This window comes from Gorilla gorilla, chromosome 11 (genome assembly GCF_029281585.2).
Source record: "Gorilla gorilla gorilla isolate KB3781 chromosome 11, NHGRI_mGorGor1-v2.1_pri, whole genome shotgun sequence".
NCBI classification, from domain to species: domain Eukaryota; kingdom Metazoa; phylum Chordata; class Mammalia; order Primates; family Hominidae; genus Gorilla; species Gorilla gorilla.
In genome coordinates this window covers 77,459,135-77,473,921 of record NC_073235.2, presented here as the reverse complement: position 1 = coordinate 77,473,921, position 14,787 = coordinate 77,459,135, and the positions used below count along the sequence as shown (strand labels likewise).

The 14,787-nt window shown below is 41.1% G+C and overlaps 1 protein-coding gene across 3 annotated transcripts in view; it reads left to right on the top strand.

The window, feature by feature from the left end:
* The first annotated feature begins 3,003 nt into the window (after window positions 1-3,003).
* The window catches only part of CHN1 (chimerin 1), a 206,667-nt gene continuing 194,883 nt past the window's right edge, over window positions 3,004-14,787 (top strand). Inside the window, exon 1 of one of the 3 annotated variants that reach the window (XM_055379201.2) lies at window positions 3,004-3,227. Coding sequence is in view for 2 of the 3 variants with exons in the window: in XM_031008772.3 (XP_030864632.1) it covers window positions 3,521-3,539 (19 nt within the window). In the remaining variant the exon portion in view is untranslated. Of the gene's footprint in view, window positions 3,540-14,787 lie in introns of all 3 variants that reach the window. The other 2 variants (XM_031008772.3, XM_055379198.2) reach the window with 2 other exon arrangements.

The following is a 14,787-nucleotide window of genomic DNA, read 5'->3' as shown; positions in this document are numbered from 1 at the left end:
ATAAACCTAAAAGGGACATTAGAGATACCTTAGTACCATCCTTTCATTTTACAAAGGAGGAAGATAAGAACTAGAAAGAGTAAAACATTTGTCTAAAAATCTGACAGCTAGTTAGTAACGAATAAACAAATCTGGCTCTTCTAAGCACTTGCATGTTAAGCACAAAATGAAATCATTGAATGAAAACATAAATATTTTGAGAAGTCAATTCATTCTTTGCCCTTCTTTTATAAACAATCTAAGTCACCACCCGTAATAATCACCTCCAAGCAGTTAACGCCCTTCCTTGCATTGACTCTGTAGCTGAAAGCCTGTGGCTTTATTTTCAGCTAAGTGAGAAAAGAAGCACATGCAATAGAATAGGAATAGCTCATTGAAAAAAATACGCTATTTTAAAAGCCAATACTATTTCCAAGACAGGCACTTTGATCAAGTATAGAGAGCATTTTGTTAGAGCATCAAACCATTTGGAAGTCAGTTGAAAGGAATGGCTTGTGGAAAGCAGGATGCTTTAAAGGGAAACATAGCAACATTCACACTGTTTTGTTCCAAATTGTACCTTAAAAACAGCTGTGTGTGTGTGTGTATGTGGGTGTGCGAGTAGAAAGGGGAGAGGAAAAGGATCTTCACTTGAGTTTAAGCAGGGTATTTCACTAGGATTCAGCTGTATTTGGCCAAACTAGTGAGTGGAAAGCTGGTCTAGTAACCAAAGGCCGGCTGTATGATGGGAGGGTAAATCTGAGCGCAGGGCAGCTCCTTTCCCTCTGTCTCACTCCCAGGACAACCCCTCAAGGGATGGAGAGAGCTACTAGCAACCTGAGCTGCAGCACCAAAACCTTGATGCTCTAACAGAGCTTAACAAAGAGGAGAGAAAGGCATTGTTTCTCTTTTAGCATGATGGGACACATAGTTCTGAGTAGAAGGGCATGTTAATAAAAACTCTTTGAGACAAAATGCAACTTCCCAAACTCTATGCAGAATGGCTAAGGACAAAATACTCTCGTTATTTTGCTTCTAATACTAAACAGATTTTTCTTTTGAAATTCAAACCATGCAACCTCTAAATTGATGCGGGATGGGGGTAGGGAAGGTGGTCAGTGAGAACACCAGAAACCTAAGATTTTCCTATTGGTTCTGCTACTAAATAGGTGAACACATTTGGGAAAATCTTTTTACGGGGAACTCAATTTTTTTACCTATAAATCATGGGAGTTTTGGTCTTTTCCTATTCAAAATTCAATGGTTCTATTCTGAAGGAAAATATTTTCCTTTAAATTATAAAGGCAAAAACTTTCTGAGATTACAAAAAACACTTCCAGGGGCTCACCTAATGTCCCTGAATAGCCCATAATCCCCTTGAAATTATGTGAAAAATTTCCGGTGAATGTGTGTATGTATGCAAGCACTTTTCTAAGAGGAGGGACAGTATTTTCATTAGAGCCTCAAAAGGAAATTAGGTCCAAAAATGTTGAAGACCACTAGTTGAAACAGTAAATGGAGTCTTCAGTTTCTGATTTATTTGGTTGCAGAGCAGATTAGCAGCAATCTTTATATGGTTATAAAATCTATCCCACAAAGCTTTCTTGAGTTTCTCATTTATCTTCATGAGCTGTGTGTTTGTAATTTTTTATGAGCAGAAAGGTTGTTCAAAATCAAGAGTCCATTTTCATGAAAGATTTTAAATTCTGGGGATTTTAAAGATGTATTTTGATTAGTGGCTAAAGAGAGCCATTTTACATCACAAAATTCCAAACATATAGCATCTTAAACACTTGCCCATTCATGTTGAATCATTTTAATATTTCTTTCTTCCTGAGTTAACTGACTTGAAACAAAAGGCTTGGCTCCTCCTTCCAACCTGCTTTTCTTCTGATGCTTAAGTCTGCTGTGAAATAATGATGGTGAATTAACTGTGGTTCCATTGGAAGTACTGTGGTAATCTCCCACTTTATCACGATTCGATCTCTAAGATACATTAAATACAAGATATTCCTGTAATATTCTTAAAGAATTATTTGAAAATGGGAGAGAAGACACTAGGGAACCTGAGGAACTAAGAGGAAAGACGCCTGTAGAAAGAAAGGAGAACCAAAGAGAAGATCTACATGATCAGATACCAAAATAGTATCAAATCCCTAAGCAGAGAAACAAGAAAAAAGAAGGAATTTCTTAAACGGGGCACACATATAGCAACTAGAGAAGAATGACTTTTTGAATACATTAAACGACAACGACGAAAAACATATAACCCAGCTTTTCAAGAACATCTTTTGGCTGACAATCTCAAGGCGTTGTATGGCTCCTCATGGCAGAGACAGAGGTGAGGAGACAACATCACAGAAAGGAGGACGTTGCCAGTGATTATCAGATAAATACAAGAAGCTCAGGGGAACAATCTTTTGTGGCAAATAAGTGCCAGTCAGTGACACATGCTGACTTTTTTTTTCCTTGAGACAATATCAAAGAGGTATAACGTAAAGGGAAGAAAATCAGGTGTAAGCATTGGTCTTTTAACAAATTATCTTAGGTAATCTCAGATGCTTTTTAAGCGACTCCTTTTCCTAACGTGTGTCAATTTCATCAGAACTACTAGCAGCTCCTAAGTCCAAACGGAGAGGAATGCAGCTTTCAGTGCCTCTGTTCCTACCAGAGCCCTGCAGCTTCAGGTCACCGGCTCCAGCCACAGTGAGCCTGGAGGGCGCCAGGAGGAGAAATATGTTCTCACACGCACCAGGTCCCCAGATGACCCTGCCTGGGCGCTGCATTCACGCAGCATCCTCCTGTGACTCTTCCTCTTTCGAGTAACAGCGTTTTTCTCCTCTGCGCCTCCTCAAATTCCATTCAAGAAAAAACCTGGGCTTTCAGCTAAAACGCACACCGGCCCCGCTCCATCCCGCTCCGGGCGGTCGCCTCCAGGGGGGCGCTGGTGGCTCCTCGCAGCCGCGGGAATGAGGGCGCACCCTCTTACCCCCGCGCGCGCCCGTTGCCATGGGAACGCACTCGACCGGGAAGCCCGAGGGAGAGGCGGGAGGCAGCGGCGCGGCCGAGCTCGTGGGAGACGCTATCGCAAGATGGCGTCTGCGAGGCCGCGGGATGCGGAGTGAGCGCGCCCCGCCGGGGGCTGTGCGAGGCTGCTGCTGCTCTCCCCGTCGCCGCCGCCGCCGCCGCCACTGCGGCGCCGCCTCTCCGCCAGCCACTGCGCCGCGGCCAAGCCTCCTGCCTCGCAGGTACCTCCTCCCGCGCGCACGCTCCGCGCCTGATGGCAGCGACAAGTGCCGGCTCGCGGAGAGCTAGCGGGGCTCCCTGGGCCCGGTGCGCCCGACAATAACGCGTGAATAACTTTTTCTTGCAGCGGTCCCCCGCGTCCCGGCCTGCAGCCTCCCCGGGCGCCGGCGCCCCCAGCACGCCCCATCGGGCACCCCACTCTCTCCGAGGTGTGGGTGCGGCGGGCTGATGAGGTGATCCCTAGCCCGCCTGGGAGGAGCGCCTGGACTCGCGGGCGGCGGCGAGCGCCTTTACAATGGCCCTGACCCTGTTTGGTAAGTGCAGCCGTCTCCCCGCACCGCCGCAGGTGGGCCGCGTCCCGGGGCTCGGGGGCGGGGGCCTGGGGGGCCTGGGCGCCCGGGGAGGGGGCGCGGCTCGTGGGGTCGGGGCGGGCCGGGGCCGCAGAGTTGGGGCGTCCGGGGCGCCGGCTTGCTCCCTCGCGCCTCTCCCATTGTTTCCTCTGCCGGCAGGGCCGATGGGCGTGTGCTCCCCTGGCCAATTCTCGGCTGGGAGGCTCAGAGGTCCTGGGTGTTTTGCAAACGCACAACGATTCTCTAAGATGCCAACTTGGGAGTGAAGTTAACTGGTTGTTTTCAAACCTGCCTTTCCCGTCGGTAAATAAATCCTTGGAAAGTTTATTTATTTTGAACGAGGTATCTGTGAGTCCCCAGCCTCCTTGGAATTGCCAAATGCATGTGTTGCTTCCTGTTGGACTACTGGGGAATTTTTTTTTGGACTCAGTATATTCCGTTGGAAATAAGTATGATTTGTGAACTGAATATGGGTTAAAATTGAAAATGTTTGCACTAACGAATGAGAGCAGACAGAAGAAAGTTGGTTACCGGAAGATAACTGTAATCTCAGGAGATGAGTATTCATTAAGAATGAAATGTTATTTTTGTGGTGTAATTACTGCAACACTGTTGCTTTTGGTGGTTAAGACTTCAAGCTGTTTTTTTCTCAGTCTGCAATGACAATGGGTTGGGAAAAAGGACTGAAAAGATACATTCTTTCCTTTTACAAAACTGGACTATGGTACATACGTACCTGACTTTAAGGAAACTCAATATGTGAACATTTAGACGTTCAAAGTATTCAGCTTTTTCGAAGAAGCAAAGTACAATGATATGTAATTGATAGCTACGAGAACAGCCTAAGTAAGTTATTCACAATATCAAGTTTCCAGTTCAGTTTTAATTATGTCATTTGATCAAACACGTTAGAGGTGTTACATACCTCAAATGCTTTTTGAGGTAAATACTTCCCAGTGAATTAAGCTGCTAGAATCAAAGTGTTACTTTTATTTAACTATCTTATTTTATAAATTAAACTTAGACCCAGAGAGGTTGTTTCCCAAAGTCACATGGCTCTTTTGTGGCAAAACTGAGCCTAGAATTCACTTCACCAGGCTTCAGTCTGGGACTGTGTTTACTGTGCCCAAGTGCATTACTAGAAGTGCCATTTCTTACTTGGTGATGATCCTCCATAGGTACTTTAAAAAAGTGTCTTCTTTTTCTGAAAAATAATAAAATTCTCGCTGTTTCTCAGTACCTTGTATCTAAGCATTATTTAATAGCAGCATTTTCCTTAAATGTGGACCTTTTTGGTACAAACATTTTCTTTCCTAAAGAGATATTTGGCATTTTCAAGGTGTGGTTTCAGAAGTAAGGTTTACAAGTCAACTTTTCAAATACTCGCATTCCTGACGAATAAAAAAGATAAATTGGGGTGAAAAATGCTCTTTTAAAAGGATTTCTAAATTCTAAATCTTTAACCACTGTGGTGAAGATGAGGAAGGGAAAAGCATGGAATGTGGCCTATAGAAGAAAGTATAAGAAATCACTCCCAGCCTTCAAAATGAATAATGTATCTTTAAAATTTTAAAGTCTACTTATGGGAAAATAGAATTCACTTCACAAAATCCAGTTTGTTACAGTGTGAACGTTTCTGTGTTATAAAACAAAGCACGCTTGAGTGCAGAGGCTATTTGTTAAGTAGTGATAGAGCAGCAGCTGTTTTTAAAAGTGGTTGTACACCACTCATCAGTCATATGGGATGTCTATTAAAAATGTAGATTCTTTTGCCCAAAGACATGGGGGAAGGGGATTTTAAAGTGACTCCCTTTGTGATTCTTATGCTCACTCAAGTTTGAGAACTGTTGTATTCAAGATAAATGCTGGGAGATTGGGTCAAACTTGCCCAATACAGAATAGCTTTTTGTGTATGTTGAGAGACGTACCCAAGGGTTAGAAGAAATGGATTTTATTTTAGATTTTACTACCTTTAACTAGTTGGTCTTAGTCAGAAGTGCCTCATGTCCCTTCATATTTACTCTTAATGACCAACTTAGAACAGAAGAGCAATGGAGCAATAAAGTTCTATGAGATGGTAGTGAAAAGAGTTAGAGGCAGGGACCTAACCAGATCAACAGGATTTGTCAGAGCTCAGCAGAGTTTATACGTGAGGCTCCCCAGAGTAACGACTGCCAGGGCCCTATCTTTTGTATCTTGGTTGATTAGTTAGTGCAGTCCAGCAGTAGAGTCTAGACTAGTTATTTGCTTTGTGTTTTACATTTTCTTTCCATTCAGGCTTTTTATAAATTTAAGAAATGTTCTTTTTATAGGGAGTTGGTGACTTAGTTTTAAAAAGTGGAGCCTCTAACATTACCTGATTTTGTATTTGCATACATTTAATTTTTTTCACCTGTTAAGTATATTATAGGAACTCAAATACTTGTTAAATTAAGCTGAATAGTTAAGACTGTTTTATCTCTCATCCTCACTGTTAATCACCTTTGCTGCTTAACATGATATTTTTAATGTATGTTAGTTTTATTTTGGGATAGAAGAACCAGACCCCAATCTTGAAAGATTTTACAGTCTCATTTGGGAATTGAAAATGTGCATTTTTGAAAGCTTAAGAATTTGCACCCATTTTTCTTCTCCTTTCAAATGAACTCACATCTCATTATCAGCTTCGATATAGTTTTTAAATCCCCCAATTTCAAAAATTATCCAAATGTATTACAGACTCTGCTCACTCACCTTGCTCATTTTTTCAGCAAACATCTGTCACAGCATACAAGAGACATGGTCCTCTAGTGGCACTCCAGAGTCTTTTCTAGAACTATAGCGAATGCACCTAATTCACTAATTACCTAATTCCGTATAGTGAGTGGCACTTAACTATTAACTAATTCCGTATAGGCTTTGTGAGAACTTCCTTAGTAGAGAGCACATGTTTTCTAGTAATTACTGGGATAAAAGGAAAGTCTCAGATCCTTGAATATGGGAATTTGTGGCTGGTGTACCTGACAAAATGTCCTGATTGGCCACACCAATAGAGCCTTAGTTGGCAGAGCTGGGTGAATAAGCATTCTGCCAGCTCTTGCCTTGGCAGGAATCTCTGTCATTTATAGCTTAATGGGGCTGTGGTTTATAGCCCAGACCAACTGATGCGATTGGGAACTCAGTTACCATCGGCTGGGCTGGCTGAACCTTGAATAATGGTCCTCTATCTGGGTAGAGTCACCTCTGGCGTTGCCGCTCACCCTCCTTGCCCCTTATTCTTGTTACCATTTAGTCACCATCCTTACTACCATAGATCACTTCTAATAATGCTTATGATTTTGCTATAATTTTGTACCATCTTTCCTCAGACCCTTCTTCCATGGAAACCTTTTCATTATCTCACTTTATTCAGTATCTGTCACTAACCTGACACACCTACCTATGGACATCTTTTGGAGCAATTAAATAGCAATGGCATATTCTTTGTGATGTAGTTAGGAAATTTTCTGATTTCCCATAGGAATGTCCTGAAATTAAAATGTATTTTTTAAAAGACAAGTCAATTGAACATTTTCATATTTGACTGAAAGCTAATTTTATAGGAAATTCCCACTTGACTATACTCTCTGCTGACATTTTTATTTTTCAGTTGTCCAAAGAATACAAGAGGCTGGCCCAGTGGTGTGAGCTCATCTGCCTTTTTCAGAATATATTCTTTTCAGCTGTCATTTAAATCATCATCCTTATTTAAATTTTTGTCCATGTTCCTTCTTGTACTGGTGTCAAAACTTAATATTTTAGTCAGACATGGTGGCAATGTGCCTGTAGTCCCTGCTACTCAGGAGGTTGAGGCAAGAGAACTGCTTGAGTTCAGAAGTTCAAGACTGTAGTTGCACTATGATTGTGCCTGTGAATAGCCACTGCACTCCAGTCTGGACAACACAGCAAGACCCTGTCTCTAAAAGAGTAAAAATAAGAAAACCCAGCTGGGCATGGTGGCTCACATCTGTAATGTGTGGCCCATGCCTCCTGGCACTTTGGGGGGCCTAGGCTGGAGGATCACTTGAGCTCAGGAGTTTGAGACCAGCCTGAACAACACAGGGAGATACCGTCTCTACAGAAAATAATAATAATAATAAAGCCTGGGTGCGGTGGTTCATGCCTGTAATACCAGCATTTTGGGAGGCCGAGGTGGGTGGATCATTTGAGGTCAGGAGTTCGAGACCAGCCTGGCCAACATGGTGAATCCCCACCTTTACTAAAAATACAAATATTAGCCAAGTGTGGTGGCAGGTGTCTGTAGTCCCAGCTACTTGGGAGGCTGACACAGGAGAATCCCATGAACCCAGGAGGTAGAGGTTACAGTGAGCTGAGATTGTGCCACTGCACTCCAGCCTGGGAGACAGAGCGAGATTTTGTCTCAAAACAAACAAACAAAAAAAATCAGGCCAGGTGTGGTGGCTCATGCCTGTAATCTCAGTACTTTGAGAGGCTAAGGTGGGTGATCACTTGAGGTCGGGAGTTCAAGACCATGGTTAACATAGCAAAACCATGTCTCTACTAAAAATACAAAAATTAGCCTGGCATGGTGGCACATGCTTGTAGTCCCAGCTGCTCTGGAGGCTGAAGCAGGAGAATCGCTTGAACCCCAGGAGGTAGAGGCTGCAGTGAGCTGAGATCACACCACTGCACTCTAGCCTGGGCAACAGAGTGAGACTCCATCTCAAAAAAAAAAAAAAAAAAAAAAAAAAATTAGCCAGGTGTGGTGATGCATGCCTGTGGTTCTAATATTTTAGCTTTAAAGTTTGTCTTTTAATGTGTGGAGAGCTGGTACTATGTAAGAACAGTAAAAGAATTATAGTTGTTATAACTCTGATAGTCACCATCTGTGTACACTGTAGAGGAATGTTGGCGCTGCAGTCTTTTGAGTCACATCTGTCTCTGCAGATAACCGTCCTATAAGCAGCCTAATTTTTGAACATAGAAGACAGTGATATGTATAATTATACAAATTTGACATATTTGTCAATAAAGATTTTAGTTTCTTTTAGATTACTTTTTCTCAACCTTTTAAAAAATCCTCCTTCTCCCGGCCTTTTAGGCCTGTTTTCTAATTGTTCTCCCCATGAAAATTTAATACCAGAGATATACTGTGTATCTGTTTATGTACTGTAGATATATCTGCTTTCTGCATAACGTAAATACAGTAATTTTTTTTACCCCAACTCTCCATCTCCTCAACTCATTGAGAATATATGTTTTATACTAATTTAAAGCAATCATAAAATAGTGAGGCAGAAAAATACTGTTTGGTCATGCTTTATATGTTATAATAATAGTTTTAAAGGAATGACATTAGTATAATAAGTTATAGGTTTTTCATAAGATTGTTTTAACCTAGGAATTTACTATCTTGAGAGCAGCCATGACAAAGAGTACCTTGCTGGGGCTGGTGAGGGTGTAGCGTTTCTCCAAGTCCCTCTGATAAAGATGAGGTCCTTTGCTATGGGCAATTGATGTTTTCTCAGTCTTATAGAAAGCATCAATTACAGCATCTTTAGAAGACTTTATTTATCTGAAATATGTAAACTAAATGAAATCACAGAACTTTCTGTGCAAACTCAATTCAAGACAAGTCCTTGAGCCTGGCCTTGTAACCAAATTACCAGCCATTAGTTATTCTTACATAGAAAATAATTTCTATGAACGGTGATTTGTTTAAATTAATATAATCCTACTATCCTTAAAAATAGGGTAGGACAAAACTAAGGAAACAGGATACAGTATGACCATATCTACATTGAAAAGTCATATTGAATAGAAAAAAAAGCCTGACAAAATAAAGTTATAAATATACATTCCTAATTTGGCTGCTTATTTTTAAAAGAATAGATACTTTGTGAATACACTGGAAACCACTACATTGTACACTTTGAAAGGGTGAGTTTTATGGTATGGGAATTTATGTCAGTAAAGCTGAGATATATTAATTTAAAAAACCACCTGAGCTTTAAAAACAAAGATTAGATAGAGAAAAGAATGGTTTTATATCCAAGAACCTTTAAGAGCTTTTTACATTTTTAGATTTTTTTTACTTTTCTTCCTCAAAGAACAAAAAATAAAATTAAAAATTGATAGGTAAAAATGTTCCTACCTGTTTTAAATTTAGAAAAGTAAGCACTTCTTGGAAAGAGCCAATACCCACAGTTGAGAGAATGTGGGAGAAGGGAAGATGAGTCAGGCCAGCATGTCACCAGCTGCTCAGTGGCCTGGCATAGAGCCACCTCATTGTTTTTTATCCAGCAGCACTGAAAGTGGTTCCTTTCTCTTTCCACTCTGACTCTGACCTTTCGATGCCTTTGGATTGCATATGTTCCGTGGAGTAAGGCAAGCACAAGGATATGTCAGACATATCTCTCCTTGAATAGATTTTTGTGACCACAGACTTGACATTTCAAAACTGAATGAGTCTTTGAGGCTTTTTAAACTGCAAATTCTTCCTGATTTTTCCCATTTCTGTCATATCTTCAGCTCTTAAAGTATGTTTTTTTTTTAATCTCGTATCTTTTTTTCTTTTTTTTTTTGAGACAGAGTCTCACTCTGTCACCCAGGCTGCAGTGCAGTGGCGCAATCTCAGATCACTGCAACCTCCACCTCCCAGGTTCAAGCAATTCTCCTGCCTCAGCCTTCTGAGTAGCTGGGACCATAGGCATGTGCCACAATGCCTGGCTAATTTTTGCGTATTTAGTAGAGACGGGGTTTCGCCATGTTGGCCAGGCTGGTCTTGAACTCCTGACCTCAGGTGATCCACCCGTCTCAGCCCCCCAAAGTGCTGGGATTATAGACATGGACCACTGTGCCCGGCTCTATCTTGTATCTTTTTTTTTTTTTTTTTGCCCCCGAGACAGAGTCTTACTCTGTCACCCAGGCTGGAGTGCAATGGCATGGTCTCAGCTCACTGCAACCTCTGCCTCCCGGATTTGAGCGATTCTCCTGCATCAGCCTCCCAAGTAGCTGGGACTACCACACCCGGCTAATTTTTGTTGGCCAGGCTGGTCTCGAACTCCTGACCTCGTGATCCTCCCGCCTCGGTCTCCCAAAGTGCTGGGATTACAGACGTGAGCCACCACACCCGGCCTTTTGTATCTTTTATATAGAACTTTGCCATTGTTTTCTGCTCTTTAATGGCTGTGAAGTTACTCTGGTAAAGATGATTTTAGGTTTTGAAGTAGTTGGTGCTAGGTTTGACAGGCAGCAGGTGAGTGGTGTGGATGTCCATTTGAGGAAAATGGAAACATCTGTTTGACTGAAATATTTTTTCCTGCAGACCTCCCATGTAAGTGAAATTTACACTATTAAACATGATTTTAGCATGTTACCTATGAGGAATTACATGCTAAACATAGATAAGTACATTCTTTTAGCATGAAAAGTATTTCAGCTTATGGATGAACAGTCTAAAAGTAGTAAAAACATAGGGCAGGCATTTTGATTGAGGCAATTATACTGTAAGAGAAAAGAAAGTAGAAGTTTTAGAGGGTGGGGCTTTACTAAGAAGGCTTGTAAGAGGTGATGTCATAAGCAAAAGTGCGTGAAAAAGCAGAGGACGTTCGAGGTCTGGGGAAGGAATGGATGATACCGTTAAGTGAGAGAAGGGTGTAGAAACTAGATGAGTACTGTTCTATAATTTTGCCAAGGAGTAGCTTTGAGGATTTTCCTATTTTGTGATTTGTTTACCCATCTATCTGATGAATATTTAGTGAGTGCCTAATATGTGCGAAGCATGTATTTGTTCCTGCCATTAAGGAATTTATATTTGCAGTGGAGGGAGACAGACAATAAAACATGTATAATGTGCCAGGTGGCAAATGCTTTGAAGAAAAATAGAGGAGAGTGAGGGGTAAGGGGTTACCTGTCTCACAATGTCGGGGGAGAGGGGTTAGGCCTCACAGACAGGTGAATTTTGAGCAGACTTGAAGGAAGTGAGAAACCCATCATATGAAATGGGGAAATTGCCTCATGGAGCAGGCTTTGAAGCAAGGATGTGCTGGGCAGTTTTGAGGAACAGAAGGTCCAGCATGGCTGGAGTGGAGTCAGCAAGGAGAAAACTGGAGGAGTTGAGGAGAGAGAGGAGAGAGGGCAGCTGGGGGATAGAGAGTACTGGGGTGTATCCCCCATGGCCTGGTAAGGACTTGAGATTTTACTGAGTGAGATGGGATGTCATGGAGGATGGTACTTTCGTAGCATGTAGTGTAGTGGAAAGAGCTTGGATTTGGTGGTAAGGGAGCTATGTTTACTCCTTTTTCTGCCAAGGATCAGCTATATGTTCTAGTGTCAATTTCTTTACAGGTAATCAGGGGCTGTTCCCTTATCCCATCTGTGCAGGAATAAATGAGATTATTTTATAAGGTTCTTAGTATAGTGGTTGAAGATACATAGTAGCTAATATTGTCACCTATATCATTATTGTAAATATTAACAAAGATTGAAGATACCAGAACAATTTCTCCATTTAACAAGTCTGTTGACCCACTTGAAAAAGTGGTTTTGTAATATTTCTACTTTGTGTGTGTGGCTGAATAAGTGCCATGTGCCATTGCAGACCTGGTTCAGGGGGCTTACAGTGAAGATCAAGTAGGTTTCTGTGATAGTGCTGGCCACTATGACACTTTCTGTTACTCTCTGAAAATGTAAACAATACCCTGTTCAACGGGCAATGCTTGCTTCTCCTTTGGGAGGTAACCCAGACTATACAGTAGTCTCCCCTTATCCTCAGCGGATACATTCCAAGAGCCTCAGTGGATGCCTGAAACTGGATACTACAGAACCCTATTATCTACTATGTTTTTTCCTATACAAACATAGCGATGGTAAAATTTTAATTTATAAATTAGGTACAGTAAGAGATTAACAGTAACTAATAATAAAATAGAGCAATTATAATAGTATGCCAGCATTGCTACTCTTGTACTTTGGGGCCACTGTTAAGTAAAATAAGGGTTATTTGAACATAAGCACTGTGATACTACTAAAATGGCTACTAAGTGACTTACAAGCACTTTAAGTGGCTACTAAGTGACTTACAAGGTAGTGTCTACAGCATGGATATGCTGGACAAAGGAATTACATTCTTGGCAGCAGGGGTCCCCAACCCCCAAGCCATGGACTTGTGCTGGTTGGTTGCCTTTTAGGAACTGGGCCGCACAGCAGGTGAGCAGCAGACGAGTGAGCATTACCACCTGCGCTCCACCCCCTGTCAGATCAGCAGTGGCATTAGATTCTCATAGGAGCGTGAACCCTATTGTGAACTGCTCATGTGAGGGATCTAGGTTGCACACTCCTTATGACAATCTAATGCCTGTTGATCTGAGGTGGAACAGTTGCATCCCAAAACATTCCCTTTGCATGCCCCCATCCCCCCACCGTCCATGGAAAAATTGTCTTCCGTGAAACCAGAACCGGTCACCGGTGCCAAAAAGGTTGGGGACCGCTGCTTGGTGGGATGGAGCTGTGTAGTGTAAGATTTCATCATGCTGCTCAGAATAGCATGCAACTTAAAAACTTGTGAATTGCTTATTTTCTGGAGTTGTTCATTTAATTTTTTCAGATTGCAGTTGACTGTGCGTAATTGAAACCATGAAAAGTGAAACCTTGGATAAGGATTTCTGTAATCAGTTACATCCCTGCCCTCATAACGCTTAAAATTTATCAAGGACTGTAAACTCAGTGTTTGGCACATAATAGGTACTCAATCTAAGCAAATAAATGAAGAAAGAAAGAATAAACATATAACAATACTGTCACTGTATATATGTACCTTGTGAATAACCTTCAATCAATTTAAACATTTACTTTTATGTTTTTTCTTCCTTTATTATTTCACCTTTTCCTTGCTTATTATATGAGAGTCTATAATCGGAAACTTAAACCTGCCTCTTAGAAATTGGTTAGTTTACAATTTACTTCCCTCCTTAAAATCGTCCAGTGGTTCCTTGTCACCTTTAAGTCCAAATTCCCTAGCTTGTATATAAGACTATCAAGATAGGACCCTTGACCTGTCTGACTTCATCTCTCACTGTCTCCCACTTAGAGACTGTGCTTCAGCCATGCTGGGCTACTTTCCAGAAAAAATTTTACTTAATGAGCCTTTGGCACCATCATGTCCCTATCCCTTCTTTGCCCTCACCTCTACACATCTTGCAAAACTCAGCTTGAATAATCGTCTCTTCTGCCTGGCCTTCCTTTGTGAGTTACCCCTTTTCTGCATCCAGAGTGCCCTATACTACCCATCTCTGCCCTAGCACTTAATTGTTTGGTGACGTAATAGTTTATAGTCTCGTGTCTCCCCATTGGATGAAGTTCCCTAATGGGAAAGCTATAGGTTTTTTTCTTTGTTATATTTAACAACTGCCACAGTGTCTGCTGCATACCAGCTACTCAATAAATGTTGGATGTTATGGAGTCTACTGTATTTATTAAATTTGGGAGTTGACTGTAAGGCCCAGATCCATATGACATGGACTCCCTGTTTTCCTTTCGTCATTTTCTGTGCATTTTTAAAAATTTAGTAAATGTGTCATTCTGTCATCCCTTGGTTCTATATTCTAATATGGATTCCCCAACTGTAAGCTCACAAAAGCTCGAATAAAATAGAAATCTCTCTGGATCAAATTCTGTGAGGTTTAACTCTAATATTACTAACCACCAGCAGATGTTTCTAAATTATTTGGCATAATTAGATAACAAATTCCACTTCATTAAACTATTGTTCATTTTCATTTCAGTGGTACAAAGGGATTGTACATAAATTAGCTTGGTTTGTTCATGTTTTACCCTCACAGTAGGGAACATAATCAAACTGAATAGGAATTCAGTATAAAAATGGCTAATTTAACCTTTTAGAGGTCTGAAAATAAAAACAACATAATCTTTCATTAATTTGTCTGCTACAGGAACCTTCCTATTAGTTTTCAGATGGTTGTGAGAAGAGCAGATATAAACAGCAGTTTAAACATTAAAATTTTTAAATGGATTAAAAAACCTTTTATTTCTGTTATTTATTAATGCCTCTTGTTTTTCTAGGAAGAATTTGAGGCAATTTACAAAAAGATTCAGTGCAAGAAGATTGAAACCATAATCATGGGAATTTGTTTTTCTCTGTCTTGTGTCATTAGGTTCTTCCTCTCCCTTGGGTTGTTTCCCTCTGATTGTAGCTGTGATTTGCCATTCCATA